The 16,953-nt window shown below is 37.8% G+C and overlaps 1 protein-coding gene across 1 annotated transcript in view; it reads left to right on the forward strand.

The window, feature by feature from the left end:
- The window catches only part of LOC115735087 (protein fluG), a 28,540-nt gene extending 18,151 nt beyond the window's left edge, over positions 1–10,389 (forward strand). Inside the window, exons 10-19 of the mRNA XM_030666158.2 lie at positions 1,899–2,164; positions 3,297–3,469; positions 4,279–4,399; positions 4,475–4,527; positions 4,608–4,737; positions 5,553–5,698; positions 5,976–6,164; positions 7,006–7,238; positions 8,647–8,789; positions 9,827–10,389. Of these exons, the coding sequence (XP_030522018.1) occupies positions 1,899–2,164; positions 3,297–3,469; positions 4,279–4,399; positions 4,475–4,527; positions 4,608–4,737; positions 5,553–5,698; positions 5,976–6,164; positions 7,006–7,238; positions 8,647–8,789; positions 9,827–9,889 (1,517 nt within the window). The 3' untranslated portion in view covers positions 9,890–10,389. The remainder of the gene's footprint in view (positions 1–1,898; positions 2,165–3,296; positions 3,470–4,278; positions 4,400–4,474; positions 4,528–4,607; positions 4,738–5,552; positions 5,699–5,975; positions 6,165–7,005; positions 7,239–8,646; positions 8,790–9,826) is intronic.
- The last annotated feature ends 6,564 nt before the right edge of the window (positions 10,390–16,953 follow it).

Here is a 16,953-nt window from a genome sequence, read left to right on the forward strand (position 1 = left end):
CCACCTTTGTTTCCCACATCTTAGTGATCTGCAACTCATGGAACAATTGTGACTATGCACTACTTGCATTGGTTTGGGAAATTTTCAAATAAGAGCATTTTTCCTTTTTCTTTTTTATGTTCATCTCCTTCTTCATCTAAAGAAGAATGAAGAAGAAGATGCGGAGACAGAGAGAGGGCATAATGACAGGGCTAGGTGTGATGGTGCCATTCCCATTCTACTACTGGTTATGGACGTGGCCAGAGGCATGGGTGATTCTGTGTGGAGAGGGCGTGACCCAGGCAAAGAAATGGCTCTGGTCTCTCACTTCGAAGCTCATACAGAGCCTTTCTCTTCTCTGTCTCTTCCTTGTCTTGGCCTCCCCATCTCTACTTCTGGCCCCTCTTCCTCTTTCGCCAGTTCCTCAGCTTGAGGAATCCCCAAACTCCCAAAAACAAAACAGAACAGATTTGCCCTTTTGTTTGATATGGTTATATGACTTTTGTTTGGTGGTTATGGGATTGTTGTGCGGTATATGTTTATTTGTCTATTGTTCGGTTTTCTGGGGAGACCAAAAGGGAATTTGCCAGATTTGGGCAAAAGGTTTTGCACTTTTGTCTTTAAATTCTGAGACTAACATTTCATGAGGTTGAGGCCACCATCTTTTTTTGTCCGAGTCATTTTGTCCCCAGCTCACAAGTTGCATTTTTTTTTCTTACCTTCAGAACAACCAATAAGAAAATGAAAAACGAAAAGAAGAAAAAATAAAAGAAAAAAGCACCTGGACGAAAATGCCCCTGAGCATAACTTGAAAAGTGACATGTTAGAGGCACTTGCAAGCTTAGGCCCTTATTTGAGACGAAGTTGGCCACTTTAGGCCCTTATTTGACAAAGTCCACTATACTCTTTGTTGAGAAACGACCCCATTTTAGGCCCTTATTTGAAACTTTCCCATTGGTTTTGATGTCTCAGTGAAGCCTAATTGGAGGTTAAAACCTATTAATGATAGATAAAAATGTCCAAAACCAGCATAACTAGATTGACCTTTGAGGGAAGAAAGTGAAACAGAATCAAAATTTTGCTTGGTGTCTGGATCTTATTATTTGTATGTAAAGATAATTAATTTGAGAGACATTCAGTAACTCATGATTTTCTATACACAAGAAGCCTCTTACTATGTATTCTCTATCTTATCCATGACTGGCAACTCAGGTATCTCATTCCTCTAAGATCAAATGATTTCTCTTCTGAGGATTTTTAGTCCACTGAAAATGATGACAAAGCTAAAAATCAAGATTTGCATAATCACCGTAACCCATATTTTTGTCTATGGTTGAAATCCTGGGATCTTTTTGGCTCTTGCTTTTTACCGTTTTGGATAATTAGTATGATCTAATTATTTCCACCTGGAACAATTGGCTCAATGGTTTGATATTTTGAAAAGCTCTGCTGAAGTCATTGCGCTTTTGAGAAATAGCGTTGTATTTTTTGGCTCATCTGTTCTCAATCCGTTCTATGTATAAGTCAGACAAATATAGATGAAGGGCGTCAATTAAGTGAATCACCATGTCTGATTTGACTTTTCCATTTTAGTTTTCACTTAATTTGAATCTTGCAGCAAATGCACTTTTAGTTTTTATAAGCCGAAACACTTGAAACTTTCTTCCTTACCAAAAAAAAAAAAAAAAAAGAACACTTGAAACTTCTTAATATATATTTAACACAACAATTCACATATAATTTTCTCATAATTTTCAATATCTAATAATATTTTGAAATTTTGGCGGGAAAACAAAAAAAGTACTTATCTTTAAGTGGAAAAAAAAAAAGCCTCTCTCTGAATTGTTTTCTTGGAGATAAATTTTCATATTGTCCAGTAGAGACAATTCTTTTACACTACCGAGGTTTTATTTCTATAGGTGCAAGAAAAGCACGTGAAGTTGTCTTCTCAGTTCTCTGTGATGCATGCGTGGATGGTGATTTGTCAGTTCCTGAAGCTATTGAAGCGGTGCAAGACATATTTGCAAGAAATGCAACTGAATTCTACAAACTGAATTTAGCCCCTAAATCTCTTGTTTCAAAGCATTCTCTATCCCCCATTTTGACGAACAATAATACATCTATTATTGATGCCTCGCTTGTTCGTATCATTTGGGTTGATGCTTCTGGACAGCACAGATGTCGTGTAAGTCTCTCTCTCCCTTCCCTTCCCTTCCCCTCCCCCCCCCCCCCCTCCTAAAAAAAAATGCTCAACTTCATCTTGATTGGTTGTCAAAGTGTAACCAATTAGAAACTTCAATAGTTTGGATTTTCCATGCAGTACAATAGATTAAGATTCGGTATAGGCTTCAAAAAAGATGGTAGATAATTGATTATTGCGGCTCTTGAACAACTTATGGGATGTTTCTGTTCTTGCATGAAGCTCTCTACCACAGGATAGTGATGTACCAGGTGTACCTTTTGGGGAGAAATTTTTTTTTACTTTTGAACAACTTTGAGTGTGCACTTGGATTAATCCTGCTCATCACCAAATCTGTCTTATGTATTGGTGATGTGACCATAAAATAGGTCTCTGTCTCTCTTTCATGCAATGGAGATAAGCTGAGATCTAGTCTCACTTTCATTTTGTATGTTGAGATAAAAAAGAAACTAGAATTTTTCTGTTGAATTAATGATTCATGTGCAGCTTCCTTAAGCCAAAGTTGCCTTGTAGAGCGCCCCAATTCCTAATCTTGGATTAGAGCAAACTGCCTTTCGTATTATTTACATAGTATGCAAGTCCCTTCACTAGTTACTACTAGCAATCTGCTTGAAGATTGCAATGTTTGTGCATCGCTGTGATGCTGGAATGCAGCACTTCATTATCTAATTACAGCCATTCTCCCATTCCTGTCTTGTCTATACCATGGCCTCTATTATGCATTAGCATTTAATGTTGCATCTTATCTTTAGATGACCGCGTTCTGATATCTACAGTAAATGAGCGAAAGAATCTCGACTGGCTTCTGGTCTCTCAATATCAAGAAAGAAGGCTGCTTATTTTACAGACAAAAACAGGGAAAAACTAACATCTCTTGTTGTTGTCGACTTATATGGACTTGGATTAAGCTGTTTCTTGACCAGATTATAAAAATAAGCTTGCAAGAATTTCTGGTAACTTAATTTTCGGAGTGCAAAAGATTCAGAACTGATTCAGTTCTTTTTCCTTGATCTAGGGCCATAAGTTCATAAACTGTTTCTCTTTGGAAAGAATAATTATCCTATATATGAAAGTGTTGGTAATTTATTTCCCTGACTCCTGATCGTGATATTTTCAGGTTGTCCCTGCAAAACGCTTCAATGATGTTGTTGTGAAAAATGGAGTGGGCTTGACGCATGCATGTATGGGGATGTGTTCATTTGTTGATGGTCCAGCTGAAGACACTAATCTGACTGGGGTGGGTGAGATCAGATTGATACCTGATTTGTTAACAAAATGGCAAATACCATGGTATGACCAGGTTTTTTGGCCAACCAGCCATCCTTGATTGTATAGTAATAGTAATGTTTCATCTGAAGAGTTTCTGTTTCATCTGAGAGTTCCTTTCATTTTGCTGCTTAAGCTTTATATTGACATTGGCTACTTGTGGAGTTGTTTGGTACCAAATTATGAACCATGACAGCATGGACAGTATGCTTAACTAGGTTTGTCAAATGGTGAGGCATGGGAGTCACTCCATAGTTGGACAGTGCTCATAGGTTGCATCGTTATCTATAAGAGAGTTTTCAGGGGACAATCCTGAATTAAGATATTATGGTAGTGAGATTTTGAAATTATGACAGAAGAAGTTATATTGCATGAAATGATCCCTATCTTTCCTCGAAGAAGGAAATAAAGGGTAATATTCTAGGAAAAGAATAGATGTTTAAGGCTGAGTGGACAACAGTACATTGATAGATTACCAGTAAATAGCTGTCACACACTGGGCTTGTGCTAGTGTGCCTTTCTCTCGATATCTTCTAAGTTGAATTTTTGTATAGTCCTCCTTCAATATCGACCGTGAGGTAACAATAAGGGAGATTCATCTAAAACTTTCATGCAAGTCATTGAAACAGATGTATATCATTTTTTTTTTTTTTTGGGTCGGGGATGTATCTCATTTAAAAGTTAGTCTTTTGTGCAGTATGTCCAAATTGTTCTGAAATTTTGGTGCGGGCTAAACTTATGTTTTGTGATCCGCGGCTTGTTATTAGCCATGATATGAATACTACTAGTAAATTGATCTCTTATTTTATATTTTCTCTTTACTTTCCTAATAGGGAGCCACGTGAGGAAATGGTTTTGGCTGATATGCATATCAGACCGGGAGAAGCTTGGGAGTTCTGCCCTAGAGAGGCCTTAAGAAGGGTTTCCAGGGTTCTGAAAGATGAATTTAACTTGGTAAGGTGGATGGAATCTCAATCTCATTTGTAATGCTGCTATAAGTGACGAGCAATTCAAAATCTGTACCTTTAGGTGATGAATGCAGGGTTTGAAAATGAGTTCTATCTCTTGAAGAGCGTGCTAAGGTACTTTCGGCATCTTTACTTTTAACATCCAAATGGCTCTGCAGCAGGACATTATATATTAAAGCATTTGAGTTGCACAGGGAGGGAAAAGAAGACTGGTTGCCAGTGGACTCAACACCATATTGTTCTACATCAGGATACGATGCAGCTAGGTCATTATTTCATGAGATTTTTGCTGCACTGAGTTCTTTGAATATCCCAGTTGAACAGGTACTTCATTAAACCAATGGCTTTCAATGCTGATTTGCAATGTGGCGCTGTAGAAATGAGGTTGCTCAATGCTCAGTGTTATGGTTAACCTTTTTGCTGTATTGAAATGAAAGATGGACTCTTCTGACCCAACTCGCCTTGCTTGGATTTACCAAATTTGACTGGGATATTAACCTACTTGGCCCCAAGCCTCCAGCTTGTGTAGACATATGACACTTGGAGTTGGAGATCTTTTCAACATTCCAAATTAATATATTATTCTGTATGACGTGTGGAAGGATCTTATTTGTAGGTAGTACGTGCTCATACTCTGTGCATAGAAAGCATTAAGGCCTTTTTTCTATCAGTAGAGCTAGAAGTGCCTAATGGTCTCAGACCTTCCACTTTCATTCAGCAGATCGCAGCTTTCTGATGAAAAGAAGAACTTTGATTGTACGTAAAATAAATTCGAAAGAAATTGGAACCGGGACTATTTTAGACCCATCTATATTTTTAACCAATGTAAACTTTGCGAATTGTTGGGGCTTATCATAGTGGTTTTCTGATAGTAGAGGTGCCATGATGTTGAGCGGCATTCAGTTGCTAGTGCTAGCTCATATTGTCTTACATTTTGATAGTTTTGCATCTCTGATTAGTATAATGTCAAGTGACATCGCATGAAATAGATCCCATGTTACTTTTCTGGTGACTGCTGTTGCATTTGCTGCCTCTCCCTATATCTCTTTCCATACATTTGCCTTTGCTGCATAGGTGCATGTTTCTGCGGTAACAATTGCAATGCTCTTACTAGAATGTCTTCTCTGCAATGTATTTAGTTGCATGCTGAAGCTGGGAAAGGCCAGTTTGAAATGGCTCTTGGGCATAAGCCCTGCGGCAGTGCTGCTGACAATTTGATTTTCACTCGTGAAGTTGTGAGGGCTGTAGCAAGGAAACACAGCTTGTTAGCAACTTTTGTTCCCAAGTAGGTTTTTTTATTTTCATTCTATTCTTCTTCATAATTATAGATCTTCATTGATCTGTCAGCTTTAGGCAGGAAATTGAAAGTACACATCTTACTCGATTGCATACATCTTTGAAATAAATTAATGACTTCATATTTATTAAATATGTTTATCATAAGCCGTTGAATAACTTGTAAAAACTCTGTATTATTGAAAAGTGGAGGCTATGTTTAATGTGTCTCACTATCATTCCATCATGATATTACATGAGTGCAACAAATGGTTCTTATTTTGTAGGTATGACTTGTATGATATTGGATCTGGATCCCATGTACATTTAAGTCTGTGGCAGAATGGAGAAAATGTTTTCATGGCATCTGATGGATCGTCACAGCATGGCATGTCCATGACAGGGGAGGAGTTCATGGCAGGGGTCCTATATCATCTCCCTTCTATTTTGGCAATTACTGCTCCAGTGCCTAATAGGTTGCCACTTCACTGAATGTTTTCTAGTGCCTTTGTATTTTTGTAGTTAGAGATTGGTAATTCAATGCTGAGGCTAAGTTTCAGTAGATGTGTGCACTTGGATATTCAGAATGCTAATTGTCTTTTTGTTTGTCTTGGCTGCAAAACAGCTTGTTTTTGGTTCTACATATACAATTTCTGACTGCTGCTAAATATGAGATTTGCATATGCATGTTATCCTCACTAAAAGAACTCAGTACTAACATGTCTCTTTGAAGCCATTACTTTTGGCAGGTGGAACCCGAGTAGCAATTCCTTCCATTTCACTATGGTGGTATTTTCTTAGCAAAAATAACGTTGGCTAGAAAAGTAACTCGATTAATAAGATTCAAACTCTTGATGACCAAAAAGCAGACAAATAATACGATTCAGGTTCTTTCTTCACAATTCTCGTTTGAAGCTTGTATAACAACAATTTGAAATGTACATATCCTGTAAAAGAGCTTCAGTGCGAATTTAGTAGTCATGATCAGTTCAGGGGAAAAAATAGAGCATAAATGATCATTCAGGATACCATCAATGTGCACAAACATCATGATGCTTGTCTTATCTGTCCACAAGAAGCTTTAGGTCAAATCTGTGAAACTATGATGACCTCTACATCATTGAAACAGTTTTCTTAGAAATCACACAGAAAAGGTCCTGTACTAGGTTGTTTTAAGTTCACCTTGGAGGGAATATCTGCATTATAATCACCTTGGAGGGAATATCTGCATTATAATCTCGCCACTAGTTTCTTGCAGTTGGCAGAAAAGAAATGTTCATGGATTTATGTCTCATACTTAACGGTTGTTATGTGTAGCTATGACCGAATACAACCAAATATGTGGAGTGGTGCATATCAATGCTGGGGGAAGGAAAATAGAGAAGCTCCACTGAGGACAGCATGCCCACCTGGAGTAACAGATGGCTTAGTGAGCAATTTCGAGATCAAATCATTTGATGGGTGTGCAAATCCACATTTGGGATTGGCAGCTATAATTACTGCTGGTATTGATGGCCTACGGAACCACCTTTCATTGCCTGAACCTGTTGGTAAGATTACATAGTTCTTGTACTTCATATAAAAACGTTGGTTTCTTGTGTAAAATTATGTTCCTTTCTACTACATTCAATTTCCTTCTTTCTTTACCGTAACAAATCACGAAACTCACTTTGGTAGGTAAACCTGGTCCTTGAAATATCTTGATAACTTCATTAGGTCATGCTGAAGCCGAGTGGTGGCCCAGCATTTGATAATATGGAAAATCAACGCGTGTTGTGCTCCTAGCCTAATTCACTCACACATGTTTGGTTCTTAACTAGTAAGCCAACCCCATGGGATTACCAGCATTGTTGTTTGGTGGAGCTCAAAATAACTGTACCATGTGTTGCCCTTATTTTGGGTTTTCAGAAAGCTCAGGCATTTAGATCCTATCAATTTATCAACTGTTAAGGTAAAAATGTAACCTATGACATTCTCTATTTGTTTTAGTTTTTAGAGCAAATGGTTTTTCACTGAACTCTAACGTGGAGGGCTCACATGCTCGAGACTTTTATCATCCCAAAAGCTTTCGCACAAGGGGGAAGTAACGTGGAGTGTTTAAAAACTCTAATATTTATTGTCTCAAATAGCTCAAGCTTTCAGAATAAAAGGATTTGCACTCAATTTCAACAGCAATAGTGCATGCTAATTTTTTTTTTTTAATGGGATAGTTTGATGTATTTCACTTTCTATTTTTCTTGTCTAGTGTTAGGTGGAATTCATCAAAAAGTATAATATGTACTGACCTTCTATATGCCCAGTGTGATGCTTATCAGTGAGGCTTACAACTTTCCTCTGATGTTGAAATTGCCCACGAGAAAACATTCAGTTGCAATGGTGTTTTTTTTTTTTCTGCAATTCATAGCTTGGTGAAGGCTTTTGAAAGAATTGGTTTCATTTGTAAAACAACTTTCCTCTGATGTTGAAATTTTCCACGAGAACACATTCAGTTGCAATGGTATCGTTTTTTCTGCAATTCTTGGTGAAGGCTTTTGAAAGAATTGGCTTCAATTGTAAAAGTTACGTTGCTTGGAATGTGGTTTTGTCAGTCTTGGTTGGTCCTAACATAGATAAAGATTCTTTGGGTTTTTCATTAACTGCTTTTGATCTTTTTAATCTCTTATCAAATGTCACTAAATGTTGGAGGCCCGGGGTCAAAAGGCGCATTTGCTGCTGAAAGACCATTGTGCTAATTGCCTCCGACTGTCTAGAGGATGGTTGAATGAAGCGTCTTTACTATCCCTGCAACCAGTCTCTGTGTAGTGGACTTCTCGCATCATTACCACTCCGAGAAGCTGAACATGCATTTCTTTCTTGGAATTAGTTGAACTCCTACTTAAAATTGTTTTCCATTTGGGAAATTTTAAGGTCAATTTCCTTGTCTTCAACTGACGCTTCAATAATGCATTAACGAGACAGATACTAATCCATCTAGCCTCGAAGGAAAGCTTCAAAGGCTGCCTAAATCACTTGCTGAATCTTTAGAAGCTCTCCAAGAGGACAGTGTTATTAAGGACCTCCTTGGTGAGAAGCTTTTGACAGCCATAACTGGAATTCGCAAGGTATGTCCAGTGTATCCTTTCCTTATGCTGACAAAAATCTTAGAAATGACCAGTTCGTGATTGCTATGTACTAACGACTTGAGAAAGTTTCGTGTGTCAACGCTTAAACCGTTTCTTCCTCTGAATATATTACTGCATGGTTCATATCTGGTAATGTCAAACAATTGTGAAGCACATTCAAAGGCCTGTTCATTGCCCACTCATTTTCGTTTTTGGGTTGGAAAAGTTAATGTAAAGTCACATGTTTTGATGGCAGTTTTGTTTAAACATTATATCTGGTTAATGAAATTACTGGAATTGCTTTGATCTGCTTATGGCTGAACTGAGGTAGGCTCTGTTTCATCTCTGATAAGTTATGGTGTGTTTCTTTGTGGTGCAAAAAGACAGCTAAAACAATCGAAAACAGTTCAAGTAGCGATCATCAATTCAATGCTGCAATCATCCCTTTGTCCTCCAAAATTCATTTGAATCCGTCATAGATATTATTTCTCTGATAATCTTTATGCCTACTTCAACTAATAAAATATCTAAGTTACAACTAGCTTGGGCTTTACTATGTGAACATTTTTAGATTCTGATGTCCTCTATTTGACAATCCAATAACTATCTTTATGCAAACTGTTTTTTTATTTTATAATCGACAAATTTGTTGAAGACATCGCTGGAAAATGCCATTGTGTGTGGATGTGTGCGTGCGTGTTTTTTCAGTTGGGATATGTAAGTTCATTACAGATGGGGATGACTCCCACTTTCAACCTCGAAATCTTAAAGATTTAAAGTCAACGATATAAAAGTGGCACAGAGCAGATAACTGGAAAATCCTTTCTTACAGAGAATTGAGTGATGTGTGACTTGGAAAATGCGGTCTTCCCCTAGTGGTATTGAGTTATCCATCAACATGACAATCTAATTTTAATTTCACCAGTCCAGCTTGTAAATTTGTTTTGGCTGATTCTGTTGTGCGTGTCAAGGGATGCACAATGAATTGGATATTTACTGCTTCAATGAATGTACTGAAGATGCACATGTTTTTGCAGGCAGAGATTGAACACTATTCAAAGAATAATGACGCGTACAAGCAACTTATACACCGATATTAACCTGACAAATTCCCGCACATCTTGGAGATCGGGAACAACCATCTCTCCAGATGAACTGAGCTGCAACTCTTGGCCTATGTGAACATTTAACAGTGTTAGCTCAATAAGAGAGCCTTATCAGTTTGTGTTGTGTTCCGAGATTTTCCTATCAGTTTCCGGCACGTCCTACCAATATCTCTTTGATCCTATATTGCCATCGAACATTGGTGCTGTGCTTCTGATGCATACTGCTGATTCTGCTGAAAGTTAGTTTTGGTATTTTCTTTTTAGAGCTCTGATCGTTCTCCTCTGGGCATCTGATACGCAAGAGTATGCTCTAGAACATTCCATTCTCTGTTTCGGCAGACAAATAGTTCCACAATCTACAAGGTTTGCTTTGGATTGTGTAGAAATGGAGTGCGCGGAACGCATTTGCAATTGCCTATGGACTCTGTACATGGAGAATGCCATAATAATGACGATAAACAGAACCTTAAAATAAATTGCTGGAGATCATGTCATCATGCTGCGATTCTTTTCCCCAAATTTCTGTGATTTCAAGAGGTGAGTTTGTTCTTGCTGGTTATACAGGTGCCTTGGTATATCTTCTTAAATCATGTTTCCTGAGATTTTCAAGATGCATCTCCTCTATTGCTCATTGCCCATAGTCTTAGGGTAAATGCTGGAAGCATGATTGAACTTTTGACATGTTTGAGCATGAACATGACATCTTCAACTCCATGCTAGAACAGCAGGAGGGTTGTACTATGTCAGATGAGCCTCGCAAAATAAACAAAAACCAGTGTACAATGTGAAAGAGCACGGCCTGTATTGATCTCTGGTCTCTTTTCAGTCCCTAAAGCCCTTTGATTGTGAGAATGTATGGAATCACTTTGATGAATCAAGTCAGATATGCTATCAGAAATAGCTCCATTCATGCTGGACCTACCTGTTTTCTTCTTTCCTTATATTTTGGGCGACCGCTGTGAGCGCTGGAAGCAAACAGAGTTACCGAGATCTCGCATTAGTAGGGGCTTGACATATGCCACAATGCCCGCTTGAGTGTGAACTGGATCAGGTTGTAGAGAAACAACCCGGTGTAGTTTTAGGTCTCGCAAATGTGGATTTTGACTTCGTATCGGCCCTCCCTGGTGTATGCTCATCCCTAGAGAATACTGCTCTTGGTAATAGACCATGTCAGAAATCGAATTGTATGTTGTAAGATGACATACGGGGACAGCAACAATATTCACTCCTTTTAATAGTCTTTTTCCCCCCTTTCAATCCATCATTAGAATTCACCAAATCGAAGTAGTAGGACCAGCCAACCAACAAGAAACTGTTCTCTCTAAGTTTGGCAAACACTATGCGCTCAGACAGAGCACATGCCCTCCTGCGAGGCGGGGGCAAGACCAGCGACAGACATTGAGAAGCACTAAAAAAAACAGGAGCGTCGAATGACTCATGGTTGAATCCAACTGTAAAGAAAAGTCATCAAAACTGGTGGGAGCAGGCTCATGTGTTTTTCCATCTGTTCGGTAGACTCGAGCACTTTCGAGTGTGCCGATGATTCGTGCTCCTGATCTATTTTGGATCTTATCAAGATGGACATGTTATTTGTGTAAAGTTAAAAAAAAAAAGCACAACGATTCATCTCGTACATCGTCGCAGCGAAACCATCATTTTTCTTTTACACGATTACCCCAATACATTGAACATAAGATACTAGATTAAATCCATCCGGGCAATCCGTGCCCAGTTCGGGCCGGCTTTTACTGTGTACTTTTTACTTGATAGAACATAGATCATAGTGTTACATAGATTCACATATAATTTCGTCTTAATTTTGTGAAAGTTTGATTGACATTCTAAATATCAGCGGGAAAGCAAAAAAGGTTCTGAATTTTTCTTTTTATGAGTGGGAAAAGAGGCAATCAGAATTACGTAAATCCAGCTCATGTAACTCTCACTCTTTTACCCATGAGAATAATGTAATCTGCTTCGGAAAACAACAAACAAGCAGCTTAGTGATTAACCTGGCTCTTCAAAAAGTCTATCCTTTCCGTTTGTTCAATTGGCAGCATGAAAGGTTTTATTGCTAAGTCGTTTAGACTCTCCTATACATGTATTATGACGCATTGAGATGTTGGACTCGCGTGTCGCTTGTGTATCCGGAACACCGATCACATGTCGAATGTATGACACTTGTTGACCATGTGACAGTCGTGTGCCGGAGAGTGTTGGTACCCGACACGGATGCCCCGTAGAGTGTCCGTGCTTCTTAGGATACTGCCCATTGATGCCATTGATTAAATAAATTGATACGCCCCTTTTTTTACGATGCAAAAATGAGTCAGTGGCTCTAAGCGCATGAAATACCGCACTAACTCCCATCAATAGTGTAACGAGTCAGGACCTAAGCATAGAATCATTCATACTTAGGGCGGGAAAACGAACCCATAACATGCACCTAATCCACACACAATATGTTAATCGCTAACTAGGTGCAACTCGTGATTAAGTTGATACACTTGTTGTTTAACTAAGCATAATGGACAGGTCAATTTTCAATTAACTTTAATGGGACGATGGCTGTACATTATTTTTTGATTGTGTCAAACAAGTTGATATGATTTGGGTATGTAATATTTAAGCATGACCTTTTCTGGAATAGAGCGAAAGTCTGTCACCTTAGCCAGGTTCAGAATCGTGACACTATTGCATCTTATTTCTCTTGGGGAAAATTACCAAAAAAGCACTAAACCTATTGCAATTGTGCCAATTGAATCATAAACCATTTTTTGGCCGATTCAGCCCTAAACCTTTTGCAATTGTGCCATTTCAGTCCATCCAACGAATTTTGACCGGCCGGTGCTGATATGAACGCCGGCTGGCCGGCAATCGAATATTTTAATATGTTTTTTGAATTTTTTTAATGATTTTTTTCGTAATTTTTATTTTTTTTCCTTTTTTTTTAATTCGCCCTCCCCTCCCCACCTCTAGCCGGTCGCCATAGTCCGACGACCGGCCGGAGGCACGGCCGAAGAGGCCAACCCTCACCTTGCCATGGCGAGGGTCGACCTCACTATCGCCGGGTGAGGTGAGGCCCCGCTATGGCCGGGCGAGGCTCTACCAGATCTGGGCTTGCAAGGTCGAGACTCGCCCAACCATGGCGAGGCTCAACCTCACTAGCCTAGATCTAGGCTTGCGAGGCCGAGCCTCGCTTGTCCATAGCGGGGCTCGACCTCGCTGTTGCCGGACTATGGCAACCGATCGGAGGGAAAAAAAGAAAAGAAAAGAAAAAAACATAAAAATTATGAAATTTTTTTAAAAAATATTAAACTATTTGATCACCTGTCGGTCGGCATCCACATCAACATCGATCGGCCAAACTTCACCGGATGGACTCAAGTGGCACGATTCTGAAAGGTTTAGAACTGAATCGGGAAAAAAAAAAGCTTAACATTGAATTGGCACAATTGTAATAGTTTTAAGACTTTTTGGGTAATTTTCCCTTTCTCTTGTCATTTAACTTATAGAAATTTACGGCCGAAAAAAAAATTATAGAACTTAAAAGATTCCTTCGCATATACCCAATGGAGAGAGATAGGGACAAAAAGGTTTTCGGGTTTCTTGAATTAAAAACTAAACAGATAATTCTAGGTTCCGTTTGTTACACGAAAAATGAAGGATTTTGAAAGTATTTTACTAAAAATGACCGCTTGTATTGCTCACATAAGTCAATAAATGAAAAATATTTTCATTACTCATGAAAAATGTTTAGACATAAATTGTTATCAATGCTGAAAATATTTCTCATTGACTAGTTATTTTCACCAAGACGAGCAATCATTTTTACGAAAATTATTTTTCATATCTTTCTTCTTTTACGAAACAAACGGATCCTAAATCCACTTTCTAAAAACTTCAATGGTCATTCACATTTATGGTGATCTAGCCCTATTTTTGTACGTCGGTCTTTGTTGTGTTGAATATCTTATGTGAGGAAAATTGTCCAAAAAGTCTTAAATCTATTGCATTTTTGCTAATTCAGTCTTAAACTTTTTTAATTTTACCAACCGAGTCATAAACCTTGTGAAAATTTTGTCAATTGAGTCCTACTAGCCGGAAAGTGCTGATGAGGACACCAACCGTCCTATGTAGCACGATCGACGACCCTCACCAACACAATGAAAAAAAAAAGAAATAAAAATTAAAAAAAAATTATCCACATCCGGCCATGTCACTTATAATGTCCAGCATCCATATCGGCGATTTTCGATCAATAAAACTTAATTGACAATTTGTCAAAATATTAAGGACTCAATGCGGCAAAAGGAAATAAAATCTGTGGATTGAAGGCAGAAGGGAGCTTGATTGCATGACCCAAGTATTCGGAGTTACGAAAGCGTGGCCGGTGCACATAATGAGATTCGTTAATATGTTAAAATTTGCTAATTATGCCCTAAGATCTTCCTCGCTTTTTGAAAATTTGTTAAAATCCCTAACTTTGCCTCAATTTGTCCTCGGATTTCCTAAGATTTCCATAGATTTTATCATGGGTATATCAGTTTGAAATTTTATATGATGTAAAAATTAATTTGAGTAAATGTGATTGGTGGTATTAACTTTTTCTTTTTGGCCAAATAATACCAGCTTATCTCGAGAAGTATGCTTAAAAAAGGAAAGACCATATCTCGCATTAGAATTTCTTTTTCCCTGTATTAGCTAGATACCACGTGATCACATTAACGAAAAAATTGTCCAAAAAATTTTAAACCTATTTAGCTTGGATTTTCTCATCCATCTATTTCTCTTGAATTTTTCTCCACAAACTATCTTTCCGACAAGGACATGCGGCATCCCCCCAGGTCATTATCATGGGCAACATATGAACACTGCCTGGAAACATGAAACGAAAGTGACCAGACCAAAGGATATTTTCACGTAAGCTCAAAGCAAACCCTAGGCTTATCATCTTGTCATGATTCACTAAGTACGTGTCGAGCTCGGCACATGGTATTCTAAAGCAAATTGGAGTTTTGTGTATAAATTAGGGTTTGTTATTTTATAGAGTTACATTTGAGGAGATATTTTCGTTATTTTTTACACCTAGACCCTCGAGATATTCTTGTTTATTAATTAAAAAGCACTTAGCATTGCATGGAAGTGGTCGGTCGCCGGCAAGAAATATAGACTAATGAGATGGTCGCCAAGTTGGAAAAGAAAGCTTATCAATGGGCACTGAAAATGACGCTTAAGTCATAGATTATATTGATGACCCACCATATTATCAATTAATTTACCGACATCACCACAATTAGAAATCTTTATATATTTATGTATACATTAATGGCCGTCAAGAGCTTCATATTTTTCTAATTTTATATTGTTGTTCATTTGTTCTGATTATCACCGGTCGCTATAAGTTGTTACCGACCCAATATATCTTTTTGGGATATAAGAATAAGGATCGCTATTCAAGCTGAATCAGAAAGCTGGCACCGGAACATACTGCAATCTAGTATTCCATAAATGGCAAATTAAATTAATGTATGTGACGTTAGAACACAAGGTTACAAAAAGTGTATGAATTGGAATCTAGGACTTGAGGTAAAAGTTAAAAATGGAGGCTACGGCTCTCGGAAGGTTGGTCGAGTAAATTTTGTGTTCTGATCACTGCGTTCCTACTCATATTGATCTTGGGGGTCACGTTCGTCCCCTTGTGGATGGAACCTTACCTGGCGAAATTATCCAAAAAGTCTTAAACCTATTGTATTTGTATCAATTCAGTCCTAAACCTTTTGACAACTTGTCAATTCGGTCATAAACCTTTAAATTATGTTAATTTAGTCATAAATCTTTTAATTATTTTCCAAACTAGTCTTAAACCTTTTAACGAATTACCAATTTAGCTCTTTCAACTAATTACTCAAATAATAAGTTTAAGACTAAAATGAAAAAATTTCAAAAGATTTAGGACTAAGTTAGCATAATCTAAAAAGGTTTAAGACTAAATTGAAACAAATCATTAAAAGATTTTGAATTAAATTGGTAAGTTGTCAAAAGGTTTAGGATTTTTTCGGTAATTTTCCCGCCTTACCTGATGCGTGTGGATTGAAGTGGTTTATGTGTATTTGTAGGCAGACAACAATCGGACCGAACTAGCGAGTTTCGGATAAAAACAAAGTGGTGGTTACCAATGCGACGTACTTGCATACGCACCACACATCCAGTTTCTTCTATTTTGTTTCTTTTTCTTTTGGGGGTTTTTCCAAATTATTCTTGTACTTGTTAGAAGATCGAGCTAAATCACACATTATGATTTCCAATTGATTATCAAGATGTCGGGCTTCGTCCCATTTTGGTGACTTTTAAAATGGTTGACGTCAGGGCGAACAATTGCTACTTCTGGCCCTCGGCTGCGTCCGATCTTATGATTGATCATACATTTTAACTAATTGTCTTGTTTTCGTTGATTTTAATTAGGGTACAACTCCAAAACAAATTTTAATCTAAAAATATCCCGAGATGTTCAATGAGAAGATCATACACGGCATAAAACCGAGTCTCTACCGTCTATGCTTTGACTCTAATTCGACTGATATGGACACACAGCAAAAACCCGAAATTTTCATGTTGAAGTGGTTACAAAGAAGTAACCTCGACGAGAGACTATTAGCATACCCAATTGATTAACATATCTTTATTCGAAACGGTAAACTATATCTTGAATATAACTACTGAATTCCTCGTCAATTCTCCAATATAAAACTTTTTCGCCTACTATACACATGCATCTTAACAAATTTCTGGATGAATAACTTTGTTCATTCATGTTTGGTTGTCAGGTCAGATAGAACAAGATATCAAATGTATTCTCTCTCTCTCTCTCAACTACGATCAAAAGGGGTGCGACCATCTGTTAACTCAATATGAGATGTGGAACTGACGATTGAAGAATCAAATCCCTAACATATCTCACAATTTTGACTCTTATCAATTCATTTGAAGTAGTCACCCTCCAATCCCTTTATCCTTTGGATGTTGCGTTACCTTTAGGTCGATTAGGAATAAAAATATAT

The sequence above is a fragment of the Rhodamnia argentea genome, chromosome 10 (assembly GCF_020921035.1).
Source record: "Rhodamnia argentea isolate NSW1041297 chromosome 10, ASM2092103v1, whole genome shotgun sequence".
In the NCBI taxonomy this organism is placed as follows: domain Eukaryota; kingdom Viridiplantae; phylum Streptophyta; class Magnoliopsida; order Myrtales; family Myrtaceae; genus Rhodamnia; species Rhodamnia argentea.